Source organism: Oenanthe melanoleuca, chromosome 1A (assembly GCF_029582105.1).
Source record: "Oenanthe melanoleuca isolate GR-GAL-2019-014 chromosome 1A, OMel1.0, whole genome shotgun sequence".
Taxonomy (NCBI): domain Eukaryota; kingdom Metazoa; phylum Chordata; class Aves; order Passeriformes; family Muscicapidae; genus Oenanthe; species Oenanthe melanoleuca.
The window spans coordinates 63,758,846-63,778,482 of NC_079334.1; the positions used below are offsets into that span (position 1 = coordinate 63,758,846).

Sequence of the window (19,637 nt, forward strand, 5' to 3'; positions counted from 1 at the left end):
TTCCTATACTGAATGGTAAGTGCAGAGAGGAATCTAGTGAGAAACAAGCCATTCTGAAAATTAAACAGTATTTTTATTATAGCTATTCTGTCAAGGGGTGATAGAGCAGTTAAAAGAAATGCTTTTTGTCAGTTACATAATTCCAAATAAAAATACCAGAATCACTACACTTTTTTTGCTCTACAAGTACAGCAAAGGACCCTGATTACAAGAAGAGTTGTACTTCTAAGCCATCCAACTTAGGAAGTTTTGAATTAAATTTCTCATTGTCCAGTTCTAGAACTTCATGAAAGGAACTTGGAGCGGTTTTTCTTCTGCACGCTTCAGAGCCAACGCGTAAGTGTAAACCCGGGCATCTACTGCCAGATGTTCCTCTGCTACTAGTTCTGAAAATAAAAGAAAAAAAGTCTGCTGTTAAAACCTCACCTTTACAGAAATGTAAGTCTGTGCTAAAATGAAGATGTGTAGACACTGCAAACTCTTCCTGCTATCACTAACTCTCGTACCCGGCCAGGTCTCATGGCTTTTTGTTTAACATGCAATATTCTAGGGTGGGAAATGACATGAGGAGCCTGAGAAGAGAAGGGATTATTGAAGCTCATGTTAATGTGTCAGAAAGTTCTTACCATCAATCCTTTGCAGCAGGTCGTTCTTCGGAAGTGAAACAACTTCCACAAATTCTAGGAGAGAAGAAAAAGGTTTGCACATCCTTAAATTAGTGAACAGTAGAGAAATTTAAGTCTGTTTTCTGTTTCTTGCAATTTAGAAAGGGAAAGAAACTGACTTAATGCTCATTACCATTCAAAAGTTGTGAGCTTTCATATATTAAAAAAAGGTCAATTACATGGGGGAAGGCAGTGACTGGGCTCACTAAAAAACATGTTTGGCTGAAAGAAGCTGGAGAAACAGTTGGGAAACAAAGTGTAGCTGGTAGCTATGAAGGATAAGAATCCCAAAAAGAGAAATCTCCCTTTTGAGAATGAAAAATACACTGTTGAAGAAAACTTGTAATGGACTGGAGATGCATTTCAAGACCAAACCATCTCAAAGAGTAATGATGAATTTATGCTGGCTTACCCCTCCCCTGTCTGAATTACCTGTCTTTAGGGCTTGACCTACAGCTGTTGGGGGGTAAGTAATTTGTATTTCCTGAAATACTGGTGCTATAGGTACAATACTGGGGAAGATAACTGACGCAATAATGCCTCACAGGAATTTGCATCTAGGCCAAAGTCAACCTCAGGCACATTTGATTAGGGTCAGGAGATTACCCAAGCACAAATAAACACCAGTTGTAACTGACTTTTTCTGAGTAAAACTTGCCATACGAAGAATCACGCTTGACCTTATTGTCAATGAGATCACAGTCACATACCTCCATCATCTGCAAGTGAAAAAAGTACTGAGTTAAGGGGTTGAAATACAGCAGAGTTTATAATTTTATAAAGCATTTGATGGCTGGCTGACTGTGAGTGACACTGCGAATATTTCCAGAGTGAAGCTACAACTGAGAGCAGTATCTAGGTTTACAAGTGCTTATGGCCCTTACTGAAATTTGGCACCAAAATGTTTTACTCTGAGTGTCCCAACAGCTGACACTTTGCATCTGGGCTTCACCAGTGAATTCAGCAGAGACACACTGCTCATCTAGACTGCAGGATGTGCAGTATCCAAATCAGCTAGGACAGAAGAGATACAGTGGTGGGCTTAGTTGTTCTAAACCCATTGTTTTTTTTATCTTCTCAAAGTTGTCAAATAAATGGTACAGAACTCACCAAGGTTTTGCTTAGGTCTTGTGTTCTCAGCCTCATCTCCATTAATGACAACACTCACGATGTGTGTTGTGCTGTTTGACATTCCTGGGTCCAAGCACAGAGCTGCCAACAAGCACATGGAGGTTCATTTTTCAGAGCAGGAGTCAGGTACATAGACATTTTAACAAAAGCTTTCATAGAATTGTATCTGATTCAATAGGAGAATATATATTTAGCAGACATTTGTGCTGTAAGAATACTGAAAACTTCACATATTCTTAGAAGTAATGTTTCTATAACTTTCAGGTCTTCTATAGATCCCTGGTAAGACTTGTTTTCACAGTCAAATTTACTTCCCATTCCATAGACTGAAGAGTTACTGTAAACTATCTCTTATAGACTTTTTCAGTCTGTTGGAGTCTAATTTTGCCAGCACCTGTCTCCAACCTCTCCCAATCTCCAGAATGCAGTTGTACCCAATAACTGAGAGAAGACTCAACTGCAATGACATTTCCTCAAAATCCTAAGTTGCTTCAGCAACCACCTCAAGTTTGATTTACGATCCTCATTTTGCCTTCATTTTATCTTATATAGGAAGCATAGGATTGGAACAGTCATGTTCCAAAGAATCTCTGAATTTATTCCAATTACTCTCCTTTCCCCTTTCCAGGTGGAGAACCCAGTACTGTCACCTCCCCACAAGTACTGTCACCTCCCCATGGCTGATAGAAGGGTGACCTCTGCACCATGCAGCTCCTTCTTCCTAAGTTCACAGATGTTGTTCTCAAAGTCCAGCAATTTAGAACTGGACACTAAAATGCTAAATCACAGCTTGAATAATTGGATTTTGTGTAAAGGATCTTAATTAATAGCAAATTTCCTCCCTACAGACATCAAACTCACTTCAGACAGAAGTTCAGCAACTGATGCACATCAATAACCAAAGTTTCACTTTTACAGCCATGAGATGCTACCCTGCTAATCTGCATAGGCTTTGCTGCTTGGAGTTTCCCTTTGATTTAGAGCATTTTAGACATTTAGAGTAGCTATCAAGACAAAATTAACTTTGGTGGGAAAAAATAAAAAAAGAAATCAAAGACCTGGAGTACATTCAATGACTTCCCCCTTGTACCCAGTTTCTTCCTTCAGCTCTCGAAGCGCAGCAGTTTCTGCTGACTCATTTTCCTCAATGAGGCCTGGAAGATACATAATACACAAAAAACAATTAAAAGCTTCCCACTTAACTGCAATATCCATCCTGAGATCTAATCAAGCTTTATAGAAGAGGGGAAATATCCTCATTACTCTGTCTTTACAGAGGGATAAGTTTAGGAAGGATTCCTGTCCCTGGATTCATTATGCTGCTGCCCAAATCCTTAACCAATTATCTACAGAATCATGCTGCCTTCCCCAAAAGTGGCATTAATATTCTCATGAGAGAAAGAAGCCAAATGCTTTGATACTTAGAGAAAGGAGAAGTGGAGGGAATTTTCTCCAATCTGCTAAAGCAAGCTTATTTTGGTTTTTTCATTATCAAATATTTCTATTTTAGGCATGGAACTCAGCACAGTTTTCCACCTAGAGCTTCATTAAGGTCACAGAATCAACTAAGCTGGGAAAGACCTTGGAGATCATCAAGTGTAACCGATAAAATACATGTAAAATACATAAATATTGGCACTCCAAGGACATCTAAATACACTGAGCCATATGTGACTCATCCCAACGTTTCAGTCACTTACCTGCAGGAAATTCCAAGCAGTAGCCATTGATTGGGGGCCTGAACTGTTTCACCAGGACAATGCAGTCGTAGTGCAGGGTTCTCTGTAGCACTGCTATCACTGCTACACCTACCACAGCCACGGGAGACACAAGGACATGGAATGTGAGTGTAGCAGAAAGTGAGATTTTAGTGCCAGACCTGGAAAGGAACCCACACACTGCTACTCTGAGCATTTAATGTTTAGATGCCTGCTCCAGAATACTGAGTGATTCATTTAAGCTCTTTATATCATGCATGATGAGAGATCTTCAAAGCTCCCCAGTAAGCCAGAGGCACACATACCAAGCAAGACTGAGCCTCAGGGGAGGGCTCTCCTGCCTACAGAAACTGCCAGAAAGCCTCTGTAGGGAACTCTTTACTACACTCTTCTTGTCTAAATCGTGTCCCAAAGAGCCCCTTGACCCCTTGGCCCCTAACAGCAGACCAAATCATCAGTTTGTGAGCTACTCTGTGTCAGGGCACTCCTGATGTCTTTGAAAGTCCTCCATCATTTTAAAGTGAACAAAATCATCTTGGGAAAGCAGTCCCGCCAGTAAGGTTCTGATTCTTCAGCACATAAGTTAGCATTTCATTAGCTCAGGGGTACAGCCAGCTCTGCCAAGCCACCTGTTCCACATCCTCATTCATTCATTCAGGAACAGATCAGCTCAAAATCCGTATTGTCAGCTTATCAGAAGGACTTTCACAGGAAAAACGCAAACAGAAAAAGCCACCATTTCTTACCATCAGCTGTAACCCCCTTTTTGTTGCCAGTACGCTTTACAGTTTCCCAAGTTCTGTGTAAACAGAGAAAAGAGGAAATGAATACATAAATCATCTTCTACCCTTGCTACTTTCATTTAAAGTAAAATGTACCATCACACAATGAGGTCTTGTAAGAAGCAGCAGGCCATAGGCCAGCCCTGTCATACACTGGCACTATAAAATGTCTATAGTGTAGTCTTCTTTTGCCTGCTTAAGGAGGGAGAGAGAAAATAGTTAATTTTAGTTACACAAATGATCCAATTTGATAATTTTAAGAGGATACTCTGCTGATTAACTGGGAGGCACTACAGAAAGCAATCAGTACAGAATCTAACACTTTAAGGGGAGGGAGCTAAAGCCATGTTGTAACACCTACATAAATACAGCAAAACTCAAGAGTAAAAAAGAATTGGAAGAAATGGCAACATACAAGAGGACATTAATTTGTCAGTAATATGCAAGATCCAGCACCACCAGCAGGGAAAAAGGAGCCTGTAATGAGGAACCAGAAAACCCACAGGATGGACTCTCTGATTGTCATAGTAGTTGCACAGCTAGAACTTGCTTCTGTGTAGCATCTTTCCACAGAACTGGAAATGCAACACAATCCAGATCCAATGTGGCCAAGAAGATTTAGGAGCCAAATTGAACCCCAATGCTTGCACATCTGCTGGAGTAAGATTCTCTTTGAACAGCAGGAACTCTGAAGGAACCTCACAATGAACAGCTCTCCTCTTGTGTGGAGTGATATGTTTGTAATGCTCCTGTTCTCTAGCCTGTACAGTTGGGAATCTGGAATACCAGAGAGGCAATTACCTGGTTTTCCCAAAGGGATCAGTGTAAGTTGTTTCTGAAAGCTTCAACCATTGTCTTTCTACAATTACCTAAAATAAAGAAATCTTTGTTAAATACATTATAAAATTATTCCCAAAGAATTGGGAGAAATAACACAACTATTTTTAGGTTCTTTTGAAGACAAATTTCACCATCACAGCACGTGCAGGAATGTGCAACAGCATTCCTGTTGCTAATACAGAAAAAAAATACCCTAAATTCTTGAATATGAATTAAAAAATAACCCTAAGACAGTAGCTTTTCTTAATGTGACTTTTATAATCAAGTTTTGATGAATTCAGTGGGATTTTATGTACTGCAAAGTCTGCATTTTTAGTAGGATTTTGCAAGTGGAATATATTAGCTGCAAAAGGGTCTCTGGGCTGCACAGACTTTATCTACACTGCTGCTCACGAGTGCCCCCTTAGCAGAGAGCACAGCCCAAAAGCTGAGCATGCAAGACTGAAAACCAAACTACCCTGAAACTCTTCCTGCCCTGATCCCAGACTGTGGCCTTGTGTAACTGCTGTTTTCTGCAGCTGGGAGGGTGATACCTACCTGTCCCTTTAGGATTCTGAGAGCTGCTGAGTGAGTGCTTGGCATGAATACTATGACCAAATGTCTTTTCTGGACTAAATGAATTTATTTTCCCTATGATGTTTCCTCATCTTTCATGTAATCCATTTAAGAGAAAAATTCCTAGATATTAGCCTAGCAGTTTCCTTCTTTTACTGTAACTTGTTTTAAAATTAGTTATTTTTATTGCTTTGTCTATAACTTTGATGGGCAAAAAACATCTGCTTAGAACAACCTGAATGTGCCTTCCCAGAAAAAGAAAGAATGAAGTAAGATCAGCCCCCATTTTCACAGAAGATAGTCCATCACCAGACTACACTGTTACTGCACAGTTATAGAACCACTTCTGATATAAGAGCCACTGGCAGAAAGAGGGTAAACACTTCTCTGTATTAAGCCTACAACATGACTGAAAAAAGTAAATAGCTTAAAATATGTAAGATCTAATAAAAAATTTCCAGTAATGCTGAAGAGTACATTGTTTTAAAAGAGAATAACTAAGAAACATTACAAAACCCCCCAAACAACAACAACCCAAAGAAAACCATAAAAACAATCTATATAAAACCAAACTAAAAGAGGATAAAATAAAAATGCTGCCTGCAAAAAACTCATAAAGATTACAAAAAATAAATCTTTTATGCTTGTGAAATATTTGTACTAAAAAATTCCCAAGAGAAAAGACAAAATCCAAACAAACAACAAATCCTTGTGCCTTGAAACCCGAATAAATTACAAGAGTGTTTTCACTCCATGAAGAACAAATAAAAGAAATCACATGTGTTATAACAAGAGCAGAACACTGCCAAACCTGCCTTAACACCAAAGATTAACTTTTAAGACTTCACAGGGAACAGAAACAAATAGAGGCAGTTTAGAGTGAAAGTGCTTCTAATAAGAAGGAAGTACCTTCAGAATCCTTTCTTAGGATTGATATTATTCTTACTACTTCCTTACTGATGTCTTTGAAATAGCAATTATCTAAATTCAAATCTTTTCAGAAAACATAAAACGTGGTACAATCCTAAATCTTAAAGCAACCCTTGGTGGTTCACCACCTTAAAGAAACAGAAAACTGTTTGAAAGATAATCTGAGTTTCATAACCCACCAATTTGTAAAGTCTCTCAGAGATATCAGCATTATTTCTGAACACTGAAAAACCTCCTGAAGAGACAATACAAGAAACAGATCCAAAATTTGAAAAAAAAAAAAGAAGCAGCTTAAAAAAATAATGCACCACCACTGCAGATTTCTCTATCCTCATTGATAATTTGTATAATTATTTCAATAAAGAGGAATGTCACATCTTTTAAACTCTCTGACAATCGGGAAGAAATGTTTTATCTATTGAACAGGTTTTTATGAACATACAGCCTCTCTAGCATTTTGGACTCTGCACTCACAAACTCACAAATAATTGTTATTTAACAGCAAAAAGATGTCAAACCCAAGCATGCTGTACCTCTTCCTTAAGGACGAATTGTTTAGCTGTTTTTGCAACTTCCGTGGATGTCTCAGCTGCCATTTTCAGAAATGTCAGGTTTTTCCCCTCCTGTGCAAAGTCCAGATATATAGGAAACAAAATCAATATTTGCTTTCAGTGTAAAGTTAAAAGGTTCATTTCTGCACTGTAAATTAACAAATATAACTTGTTGGAGAAAGTCAGGGACGTGTGATGGCAAGTTCAATTTTCAGCTCCACCCAGTGATTTCAGAGTCGAATAATTCAAAGGAGAAATATAAATTTGGGTCAAACCCCTGACTTGAATAGTTTTAATAGTCCTATCAGCTGTCAGGTAGCTATGCCAGTTGAAGACACTTTCCTTAACTATTCAAATGTCAGACAATTACAACTAATTTATACAACTAATACTAAATACAACTAATCCATTTCAAATTGTTTCATTCTGATCTGGGTGAAATGCTCTGTCAACAGTGTCTGGACAACACAACTGTGCACTCCACTGTGAAAGTGCAAAAAAAATCTTATACCAAGAGGACTTCAGTGGTAAAAACTGTCTGCTATTAAAAATCAGAACAAGAACCTACCTCCACCTTACATCACAAATAAATACGTAAATGACTCAATCTTTCCACTAAAAAACAAGGTCAAAAAACTACATGTGTGTTGCAAGTCTGTGCAGCACGTGGGGCTGGTGTGACCATGGCATGTCAGTCTCTTACTGAGAATGATGTGCCCAACACCATGCAAAAGGCAGCATTTTCATTTAAAAATGCCCAAAGCAAGGCTCTGCACCTGCAGCTCAGTGCCTCATCCTGCATCTCCAGGAAAGAGATGATGTACTCCCTCCACCCAGTTCCAGCCTAACGACACAGCAGGCAGCAGAAAAAAAAATGTATTAGAGACTGACCCTGTGTCACTGTGGAACTACAGGGCACTTTAAGCACAGAAACTTATACCAGGGAAACCATCTCTGATATCAACTTAATACTGAAGTCCTGAAAATCATCATGAATCATAAGCAAAAGCCAGTGAAAGGAAACAAATCAGTTTAAACACCAGGAGAGAAGAGATAATCTTAAAGATCTCAATCATCCATAACATTGATGGTCATAATCATTCCATAAAGTTAAAAAGAATCTCTTCATTATTTCAGCTATGGATTAATAAGGCTCTGTGTGGTCTCTAGGAAAGAACAATACCTAAGTGTGTGAAAGCCCTCTCTGTCACACCCAACTTTAGCACTTTCATTTTTTACCTCATCTTCATCCTTTCACGGTAACATCTGTTGCACAGCTTTCCTACATACTGGATTGACATTTACCTGCAGTAAGTTCCTTAAGACTAAGGAACTAAGGAACAGGTAGGATTAAATATCAGCAGGAGTAAAACTAAAGAACATGAAATCAGTTCCTTGGTTTGTACACAGGGCAGGCTCTTTCTTAAGTCTTACCTTACCACAATTTCTATGAACAATTGTTCAGTAGCTTATGTTACTTCAGTCAGCTGTTCCAATATTTCGAACTCCCTTCTCTTTGGATTGAAGAGTTTTATCTGGATAATGGCCATGGTCTCATGCTGTGACTCTCAACTACAATATCAAGCTTTCCATCAAACATATGCAAAAGAAGCACAGCCCAGGAGAAACAGTCAAAGGATACTGTGTGCGATGTTTTTAAAAACACAAAATCTTACATAACCAGCTACAGCAAATTCACCTCCTGCATTTGAAAAGAATTATAGCCTTTTGCATTGTCAATATAAATATATCAAAGGAGTAGGGAGTGAACCATAGCCTTGTTAAAGTTGTCTTTGGATTGGGCTAAGTCTTGCTCTTTTACTACCCCCTCACAGAAAATCCTGTTCTATTGATCACACTAATCCTTCTGCACAAATATCAGTGTATCTTTCTCAAATGTGGATTACCACAGTTGTATTATGAAAAAAAGTACTAGGACCTCATCTCATGGCAGAACATGTTTACAAAACAAAAAATGCTCTCTCCTGAGAGATTCAGTGGTGACTTGCTACTTAAAACAACAACAACAAAAAAATGTACAGTTTCAGTGGTTTAAATTATCACTAAAACCTAAAATGGGTGAAGACCTCAAACACAGGGCAACACTGATCTATCACAGCTTCTGTAATTTGTGTCTCCTCCACAAGTGGGTGCAGTAACTCTACATATAGTGGCTTTTTAAAAAGTTCCACCAAAACAGTATTTTTGTGCAGATTCAGTTGGCAGCATAGAAGTGAGAATTTCTGCTGTTAGAAAGCTGAAATACTGTTTGGTTAAACGAAGGCTGCAATTCTGGCATCTCACATTAGTCATGCTGTCAAGGATGGCAACATCTCTTGTTCATAAACAAAATTAGCTGCAATTGAAAATTAAATTTAACATTAAAATGTGAGGTTTCTAAAGGCCTATTTAGATTTCAAAACACGCCTTGTCTTGCACTTCTTCTATCTCATAAAATTCCCTCTACAAATAAACATGAGTTCATTTGAGTTAAACTCAATACAGCTGATACATCAGCCTGGGAACCTGGCTACCTGACTTAGAATTACATTGAGCTCTAAGAATTCACATTTTTAATAGTTATAAATGCAATATTAAGAATATGTCAAAGTGCACACATTTATCAGCTGCCTTAACATGAATCTACAGCACTCAAACTATCAATTATGGGGGAAAAAAAAAAAAAGTTTTCTACTTTGTCTGGTAGTTTTTGTGCCCAGTGTTACAGAGTACAGCTACCAAATCATGCTACTTCTTCCATTTATTTCAAACTGGGGTCAAATTCTGTCAAGCAAAAGCCATGTCATTTATGAAACATATAACTTTATTCCCATTGCTTGTTCCTTTACTGAGTGGCTTCCTTTCAAGGCAGCATCCAGCCATTCTACAGTTTCCAAATTATCCTTCCCAGCAGTTAAAATCTTAAGCCAACCAAGGTCTGTGAATCAGTTTGAGAGAGAAGTCAGGACATCAGAACTATACTTCAATATTAATGATTAGTTATTAGATTAATGATTGGAGGGATTAGTTTTCCCAAATCACTTTTCAGAAGACATTCTCTGATCCAAACACATATTCCAGCTGACAGCAACGAGATTTAATGGAAATTCAGCAATGGGGGGGCCCAAGGCAAACTCAAGGTCAAGGTCAAATATGGATTTTCTTCTAAAGAATGTGCAAAAGAGACACTGGCAACATTTCATGCACGATTTAACCAACTGCACTCTGAGATACCTAGGCTGAAGATAACATCATTAAAAAATCCTAAGGCACTTTAAACTTATTACTTGAACTTTAGTGCTATGATTCCAGAAACAAAATCAATTAATTAGCAATTAAGTTGAGGGGAAGGAGACAAGTAGAAGCAGAATGTTTCATTTTTATCACGGTATCTAGAAGCATGGATGACCCACTAAGTGCCAAATAAAATACAGACAAGTAACTGCAGAGCAAATAACAAGGATTATCTCACACAAGCAGAAGAGGGTTAGAGGCAGCTCCATGGTGTTATCAAACTTCCCAAGAGCTGAGGTGTCACACAGCTGGGAGAGACATCCCCAAACTGCAGATGGGAGAGCACAGGAGGAAACATGGCATGGAAACATCGCCGCGCAGGGGACACACCGACACAGACACAACAGCTGAACCACGGGGCTTAAAAATCCCCCACACTACTCTGTTAATACTTGAGTCGGGACTGAACAAAATTAAATAGTGGCTGATAAAAAACTTAACACGAGCTGACAGTGTGCACTCACAGCCCCCAAAGCCGTCCTGGGCTGCAGCCAGAGATTCTGCCCCCTCCCCTGCCCGTGTGAGAGCCCACCTGGAGCACGGTGCACACCTCTGTTCCCAGGATAACAAGGCACAGAACTGCTGGAGCAAGTCCAGAGGAGGCCACGAAGTTGGAAAGGGGACTGGAACACCTCCCTTACAAAGACAGGCTAAGAGAATCGGAGAAGGCTGCGTGGAGACCTCAGAGCACCTTGCAGGTGAAGGAGCTACAGGGAAGATGGAGAGGGCCTATTCATCTGTAGAGACAGAACAGGAGTAATGGGCACAAATTGAAAGAGAGGAAATTTAGATGAGATATTAGGAAGAAATCCTTTACTGTGAGGGTGGTAAGACACCAGAACAGATTGCTCAGAGACCTGCGGATGCCAGGCTGGATAAAACCTTGGGCAACCCGGTCTGAAGGGAGGTGTCCCTGCCCACGGCAGGGGGTGATTGGAACTGGATGATCTTCGAGGTCCCTTCCAACCCCTTAGCACCCTATGAGTCTATGAAGCAGCCCCATGCAGGGCACACAGGGAGGTCGGCAGAACGGACAGGGATACCGCGTTACTCAGCCATTCCTGGGCTCGGGGCAGGGCCGCGGGGCGCGGCGGCCGGCGCGGGCAGCGCTGAGGCGGCGGGGGCGGGGCCGGGGCGGGGCCGGGGCGGGGCCGGTGCGCCCGCGATGGCGCCGGGCGGCGCCCGGAGCTGCGCGGGAGGTTCCGGGCGGAGCGGGAGCTTCCGGGAGCGGCCGCGCTGAGGAGGAGGAGGATGAAGAAGGAGCAGGTGGCGCACTGCCAGTTCTCCGTGTGGTACCCGCTTTTCAAGGCCGTCACCATCCGCAGGTGTGGGCGGTGAGGGGCGGCGGGGGCTGGGAGACGCGGTGCGGGGTGAGGAGTGCGCGGCCGGCTGGAATATGGGGCCGAGGGAGAGCCACGCTCTGCTATCCTGCCCCTTCCCTCAGCCCTGGTGGGGCTCACCTGCAGTGCTGGGTCCGGTTCTGGGCTCCTCAGAGCAGGAGCGACATGGAGCTCCTGGAACGGGTCCAGTGCAGGGCTACGAGCATGATTAAGGGACTGGAAAAGCTGAGGGAACAGGGCCTGTTCAGCCTCGAGAATTACAGAATGGTTTGGGTTAGGAAGGACCTTAAAGAGCAGTTCCAATCCCTTGCCGTGGGCAGGGACACTTTCCTCTAGACCAGGTTGCTCCAAGTTCCTTCCAACCTGGCCCTGGGCACCTCCAGGGATGGGGCAGCCACAGCTTCTCTGGGCACCCTGTGCCAGGGCCTCACCACCCTCACAGGGAAGAATTTCTTCCCAGTATCTATCTAAACCGAGTCCCTCTCACTTTGAACCCAGCCCCACCATGTGCTGTCACTGTAAGTCTTGCTCCATCTTTCCTGCAGGTTTCCTTCAGGTACTGGAAGGAAAAAGAGATGTCTGAGAGGGGCCTTCATTAATGCATATAAATGTATCTAAAGAGGGGTGCCAGAGGATGGGCCAGGCTCTGCTTGGTGGTGCCCAGCAATAGAGGGCAAAGGGAAGAAAATTGTGCTCAGTTCCACATGAACATGAGGAAGAACTTCTGTCCTGGGCAGTGACCAAGAACTGGAGTAGATTGTCCAGAGAGGCTGTGGAATCTCCCTCCCTCACTGGAGATATTCCAGAGCTGTCTGGACAAAATCCTGTGCTGTGTGCTCTGGGATGGAGCTGGGAGGTCAGAGCAGATGAACCTGTGCTCCCTTCCAGCCTGACCCATTCTGAGGTTCTGTGGGGCTGGGGTGAAAATGAGCTTGTGTTAGGGCAGGGTTGGATGAGAGAGGGGACCTGTGTGGTCCAGAGCTGGGGTGAAGGTAGTAAAGGATTGATTGAACCATCAGCTGCAGTGCCAGGAGCTGGGGTCTTGTCTCTACCTCCCAAGGGAGTGTTTCTGGAAGCTCTGGGGCAGGCCTGGTACCCCTGTGCTCCCTGCTCTCCTGGTGGGACTCCATGCTGAGCATCAGAAGATATCCACACTGTTCCTGTTATCCACATCCTGCTATCCACACTGCTGTTCCCACTTAAATTTGGACTGAGAAGATCCAACCCAAGTGGCCAACTTGGTGTTTCTGTCTATTTCTGGAAGCCATAGGACATTCTGCACTTTCTAAGGTGCTGCTGCAGGTCATGAGATTGTTGCAAGAGCTACCAGTAGCTCAGGGAAGTGGAAATAGCTGCCCTGTTGGATCAAAAAGTGCTGACATCATGCTTTTAGTAATCAAAGCATTTGATCTTTTATCTTTCTTAGTGTTTAACACGGGCTTATTTTTGGTAAGTTTAGTGGTAGTCCTGCGTTTTTGGAACATTAGGATGATTTGGATTTCAAAAGGAAAACCTTTAGTTTGAGCAACATGTTGTCTCCTCACAAGTTGCACACAATTTTAATTGGAATTTCTCAGAACTTTGAAGGAGTGGGGTGTTTTTGTGTATTTCATCTAAAATTTTTGACCTATACTTTCTTGGAGGGAAAACTGATATTGCTTTTTTGGGTGAGGGATAAGATGGGCGAAAGAGAATTTTCTACCATAATTTTGAGAATAAAACATAGTATTGTTGAGGTATGTGCTATGAAAAAAGCAAATTCTTTTATTCCACTAGGATTTTATTTTAACAAATAATAATAAGGTATTAAAGAGATTTTCACATTTCTTCCAGTGTTATACTTCCCCTGCCAGAGAATGTGAAAGAATATTTGCTGGATGATGGAACACTGGTGGTTTCTGGAAGGTACAGTGTGTTTTTTCCCCTGCTTCCAAGTATTAATTCCATTTTATATTCACAGCACTGTTTTGTATATGCATTTTGTATTGAGCATAATGAGCTTTTACATTTGACCAGTGTGAGTGCAGTAAACCTCACACTGTGTGAGCATGTGAATGGGCTGACTGTTATTAGTACAGCTGGATTTGCTGGTGCCTGAAGCAGATCCTAAAACCCATGAACTACAATTGATTCTAGACCAAGTGGACACAGTCCTTTCATTTTTTTCCCCACCTTTCTTTGGAGAGTGTACCAGTCTCTGGGATGCTCAGCTGCTTGTTTGTGTTTGGTTCTTTGGATCTGGTTGGGTCCGGTTCACAGGCTTGACCTGTCCCATGCCAGTCCAGGGAGCAAGTGGCACTACCTGAGCTTAATTCTCAAAACAGTAAGCTATATACAAACTCAATAATTAGTAACATTTTATATAATCTTTTGCATATGGGTAATCCATGCATATGACAAAGTTGAATGTTCTGTATGTACACCTGTGCCATAATTTTGGATGGAGAAGAGTGAGGTGGATACATAGCAGGAACAGTTGGTAAGAACAGAGGCCTTGCTCTTTGTTTCTGCATAGCATCTCACTGTGTGGTTTCCTTGAGAAATGGTTGCTGCATTCATCTTGTTAATGATCAAACTCAGAAATCAGTCATGGTCCCCAATTAGTAGTTTGGCCCTTGCAGAGCAACCAGTGAGGCTGTGAGTGAAAGGGAGCTTGGTCTGATTTATCAGGCATCAATAACTATAAAATTGAAGCTGTTTAAATGCCCTGTAAAGATGAAAGGGTTTAATTTTTAATTTCTAAATTCTTTTTCTAATTAAAGGGTATCCAGAAAATTAGAATTGTTTTTTAAACCATTTTGGATCAGAGGTAGTATTGTCACCTGCTTTTGCAGAATTGTGCAATTTATTTAGCAGCTGTTTATTTTAATAAGCCTTCAGAAAAGCTGAAATTGAGGGTTTAACACACTTAACAGCTGTATTCTACAACTTTTCTGTCTTCAGTGGAGTAATGGACAGCTGTATGATTGACTTAAATTACATTTTTAAGATGTTTGCAGTCAAAATCCCTTTTAGAATTCCCTTTAGTTGAATTTTCTTAACTATAAGTGAATGTGATCTTCTTGCAGTCAAGGCCAAGATTGTTTCTAACCTTTAATGCACCCCTATCTGACCTCTATATCTCAAAAATTGGATTGAAGGTTTAATCCCTATGGAAGTACTTTGAGGGACTGCAGAAATTCAGCTTGACTTTTGGCAGGGATGTACATTTGACCTTGCCCTGTGTGCTACACTCTCCATTTTCCATAGGACTTTCTTTTGTTTGTATGCTGAATGTGAGGACATTTTCTTTCCAGAGCCAGAAATTCACAGGTCAGCATTTGAAACTCCAGGTTTATGAATTTTTACTTGAGAAGGGAGTATGGAGGTAAAGCATAACTTAAATTTATTTTATTTTTTAAAAATTCAATTTGTGTTTGTGTCAGAGTACAGTAAAGCTGGAAAAGAATCATTATCAGGGTGGTGAAAAGCTTCAATTTTGGTGTTTTAGGGCAAAATATAATCTGCAAATTTGGAAGAAGCAAAGTGTTCAGGATGGGACCTAGGCCTAATGCCAGCTATTTGGTCTTTACTTCTCAGTACTGGCTTCTCTGATTTTTCTCTCTTGGGGTTTGAGTTTTGAGGTTTAATCTTATGAAAACATTTGGATGTCAAGAGCTGGAAGTGCTATGGAAATGTAATGGACATGGTCAAGTCAAACTCCAGTGCTTAATTTTTTTTCCATATTTGTTTCAGAGAAGACCCACCAAGTCATGCTCAGGAGGGGAGTGATGATGCAGAGGAGATACAGGTCAGTGTAAAATGCAAATTAATGTCAAGACTTCTGAGAAAAATACAAATGTATAACCTTTTCTGCATAATGTATAGGTGCAAAGAGTCCTTCACAGAAATAGTTATAATGTGGTAGTTGCCATGAAAAACATATAAATGTGATCATTTATGCTGTGAGGCCAGGGAAAATTTAAAATATTTCTGTGCTCTTTCACAGAAGTATTTTTTTTATTTTTCATTTCTTGGTAATTGCATTTGTGATTAAAAATGGGGAATGTTGAAATGGAACTTAATGCTGTTTCATGCCCTGAAGAATTAAGAGTACATTTGGAGTAGTTGCTTCAATAAACAGTGAAAGTTTCTGAGGCCGTAATAACTCAGAAGGCCATTCTAGAAGGAAAACACTCAACAATATTGTAAGTACAAGGTGACAGAAGGTACAACAAGGAGATGAAAAAGAAATAAAAGTGAAACTAATGGATCATGGATCTAAGGATGGAAGTGCTGGATCTGGAGACAAGCTGTAGATAGGGAGGACTAATTTCTGAAATGTCCATCTTTCTGCTGTAAATCACAATTGAATTATATACAGGTATCTTTTTATTAATATTTTAGAGTAGTGCATCTGCTGAATATACAGTGGTTTTACTGTCTTACTTTACAGCCAAAATAATTGCAGGATGGTGATGTTATGCTGTCTGGGCCAGTGATTTGATCTACGTGTTGTAATAGGCTGCATAAATTCTGATGTTCTCATAAATTATAAAGGAATTATAAATTATATACTCAGGAAACTGGTAACCTTTGGTTTTTCTTATTTTGAATAGTGGTCGGATGATGAGAACACTACAACACTTAAGGTAAGGACCTGTAAAAGCCCAGTGTGAGTTTGTCAGCAGTTTCCTTTCTGCAGCTTTGTGATACAAACTTTTTGCTGGTTAGAGATATATCTTGCTATATTTAACATTTTTCAGACCATTTTAGGTGGATGGCAGTCTAGATGTCTGTAATTTCAAAAAATATTTGCTGGCTTAATTTTATTTAACTAAAATAAAACACTTTTTCATCCCCAACAATCGTACACTTGTTAGACTCTAGGAAATGAGCTGCAGTACAGCTCTAAATATAGCTGTCTTTCATTTTCACCACTTTAAGTATGTCCAGATTATTTAATCAGACTAGATGCAGAAGAAACAAAGCCCCTGCAGCTCAATCTTCACAGCTCTTCTCTTGATGTGCCATTATTTCTTCTAAGTACATCTCTCTCTATAGTTTTTTTCCTTTTCCTGTCTTTATGGTCTCCTTGCATGTGGAATCATAATGGATGCAAACCAGGTTTCTTGATCTTTTTCTGACATCTTTTTTTGAAATTTGCTGTTGCTGTGTCACTGTCAGAGGTAAAATACTCAAGGCCTTGTCTGTCATCAGTGCTGTGATTTCAGTTCTTTAGCTCCCTAGTGTTCATCAGGGTGTGGAATTGCTCACGTTGGATTAGGTGTCATATAATCACAATCCTGCTTTGAGTGGTGCTTCTGCTAGCACAGAATTTATACCCTAGAGTTTAAAACTAATACATTTTAAATTTGTACACCCTGATTAATCTTCAGTTCAAATATTTAACCTTTGATAACCTAGATTCCTTAAATTGTTAATTATTTAAAACAAGGATTTTAGGATCCATTTAGGATTTTAGGTTTGCAAAGCTCATGGTAATGATGCTAAATAAGTAATACCAGAGTTTTGAATCCAGTTCTTTTATAATGTAGAACATAATGAGGAAATACATAATGAAGAGGTTACCTGTCACAAGAGCATAGGGCAAATGACTCTAGTATATCTAGGTAAATCTACAGCTTCCTCATGAGGGAAGTGGAGGAGCAGAAAAGTCTGTTTTCAGAATAACTTGCATTAATATTAATGATTACAAAGCCAGGCATTTAAAATTCAGGAAATGATGGAGTCCAGCTTGTTTATGCAGTTGTAGAACTTTCCTCTTGTGTGTATATTTATCCCCTTGTGTTAATCAAATGACACTTTGGTAACATTTTCCAAAGGAGACTTTGTATTACATATATAGTAGGACTCCTGATTCCTGTCAAAACTAGAGAAGCTTGGATCAGAATGCAGCGTTTTACTTCTTGCAGGAACAGTTTCTAGAATTGACTGAAAGTTTAAAAATAAAATTAGAGAAGTGTTTTTTTCAGTTTTCAAAATGTAGTTTACCATGGAGACTAGGTAATGTATGAAACAAAGGTTCAGAATGCTTGAAGTTCAGTCTAGGTCACTGCTCTAAAATGTGAGGAGGTTTTTTTAAGTGTTTGCATTTGGGGAAGCTGCAGTGAGGAGATGCCAGAATGTATGAGTTTTTTTATTCACTTGTATGGCTGTGATGGTTTTGTTGTTTGAGAGGCATCAATTAGCTTAGCCTAGAAGTTACTTTTGAATTGAGTTTAAAAATAGGCAGAAATACTGTTCCTATATACTTCTTGCTATAAATCCTGTTACGTGAAAAATCTTTGACATATACTTCAAATCCTTTCATATTATTTTAAAGATCAGCAACCTGGTTTTTTTCTATAGCACCACATTCAGGGTAGAGTTTGGAAAAACATGACAAGTTGGATTTTTTTTACCTCAATCTTACATTTTTAATGTTCTTTATAAGACAAGGTTTTCTAGTCCAACCTTTGCGGTTGTTTTCTGTTTTGAATCAATGAAATGTTAAGCAGCTACTTTAAAACTCAAGAGCTGATTAGTGAAAGTATTACTAACATTTTATAAAACTAGAGTTTAAATGAGCAGCTGTCACTCAAATTGCCTATGAACTGATAAAGATGTTTAATTCTAAAATCTTTCTTTGAAAGTTTAAATGTTACTGGATTTTATTTGTACATAATAATCTGCCATAAGATATAAACCAACAGGTAAGGATTTAAAGTTTGGTTATTTGACTTGTATTTTTGCCAGCTGTTGTATACTTCATGGTGACTGTTAGGGTGTTTTTTGTTTTCTCCTTAAATACTTGATAGTAATGAGAGTGAGAACTGGGAGCATTTTCCTTTTTCTCTAATTGAAAGAATGGCAGATTTGATAAAGTGATTTATTTAAGTGATTTTATTGTGCGCTGTGTTTCTGGGATTCATACTGATTTTGGACTCATTTCTAATGCAATACGTATTTCTAATAGTATTTAAAAGATGGCTACGCTTTACTATTAAATGTATAAATTGAAATTATTAATTGTATAAATTGAAATTTATATTTTTGCTGTTGCTCTTCTTTCAGGCACCAGAATTTCCTGAGTTCACAGCTAAAGTTCAGGAAGCCATAATTTCCTTGGGTGGCAGTGTTTTTCCTAAACTCAACTGGAGTGCTCCAAGGGTAAGAATGCTAACTCCCTTGTGCTGCTCATCTTGTAACAGATGTTGTCATACAGAATTTTTTGTGTTTGTTTTCTCTCAGTGCTTTGGAAAGAAGAAGAGCCTAGTGATTCTGATAAAGGAAGAAGTGATGCACAAGATACCAGTAAAGTGGTGAATTCTTTAATCTAAGTGAAATCCACCACCTCACTGCTATCTTTTCTATCACTAGATGGTGATGGTGCATTTTTAGGGAGGCTGATGCATGGCAGCACTGACTTTCCTATCTAAAACCTATATCCTAGTCACAGATGGTTGTGTGATGGGCAGGTTCTTCTTGTTCAGGATACTAATTGAAAACTTTACCTATATAAAGATGAAAAGTGCCACAGTTTCAAAAAAGGCAATAAACTTTCCTCAAGTTAATTTTAGGTACTCTTAACTATAATGTAAGAATGAGTGCACCCAAATATTGTTGTTTTGTGTTCTCAAGAAACATTGTGTTCAATCAAGCATTCCAAGAAAGTTCCTGGAAGCAGTAAGGCAAAAACTTAATTTTGCAAATGAATTTGCTCTGCTTTCATCAGAGTATTCATAAGAAAAACAACAGCAATTTTGTCTTTTTTAACCACTAATGAAATTTTCCTTGAAATAAAAAAAAAATACTTTTCTGTATGTATTTCAAACGATGCATAATATTT

At 39.6% G+C, this 19,637-nt stretch overlaps 2 protein-coding genes across 9 annotated transcripts in view; one reads left to right on the top strand and one right to left on the bottom strand.

Moving 5' to 3' along the window:
* Positions 1–51: 51 nt before the first annotated feature.
* NUDT5 (nudix hydrolase 5) lies at positions 52–11,607 on the bottom strand. Of its 8 annotated transcripts, XM_056509099.1 has the most exons (11): positions 11,324–11,594; positions 11,017–11,203; positions 10,645–10,734; positions 7,155–7,244; positions 5,098–5,165; positions 4,261–4,313; positions 3,497–3,604; positions 2,855–2,950; positions 1,767–1,877; positions 627–680; positions 52–386 (listed from the first exon to the last, which is right to left on the bottom strand). In XM_056509099.1, coding segments are annotated over exons 4-10 (501 nt in total). In that variant the 5' UTR covers positions 7,218–7,244; positions 10,645–10,734; positions 11,017–11,203; positions 11,324–11,594; the 3' UTR covers positions 52–386; positions 627–678. The 8 variants fall into 8 exon arrangements, with proteins under 8 accessions (XP_056365074.1, XP_056365111.1, XP_056365133.1 ...); XM_056509136.1 differs by lacking the exon at positions 10,645–10,734 and having other exon boundaries at positions 10,999–11,203; positions 11,324–11,607; XM_056509158.1 differs by lacking the exon at positions 10,645–10,734 and having other exon boundaries at positions 11,324–11,606.
* Position 11,608: 1 nt separating this feature from the next.
* Positions 11,609–19,637, top strand: part of CDC123 (cell division cycle 123) — a 32,591-nt gene continuing 24,562 nt past the window's right edge. The window contains exons 1-5 of the mRNA XM_056509080.1: positions 11,609–11,791; positions 13,640–13,711; positions 15,542–15,596; positions 16,405–16,437; positions 18,863–18,958. Of these exons, the coding sequence (XP_056365055.1) occupies positions 11,718–11,791; positions 13,640–13,711; positions 15,542–15,596; positions 16,405–16,437; positions 18,863–18,958 (330 nt within the window). The 5' untranslated portion in view covers positions 11,609–11,717. The remainder of the gene's footprint in view (positions 11,792–13,639; positions 13,712–15,541; positions 15,597–16,404; positions 16,438–18,862; positions 18,959–19,637) is intronic.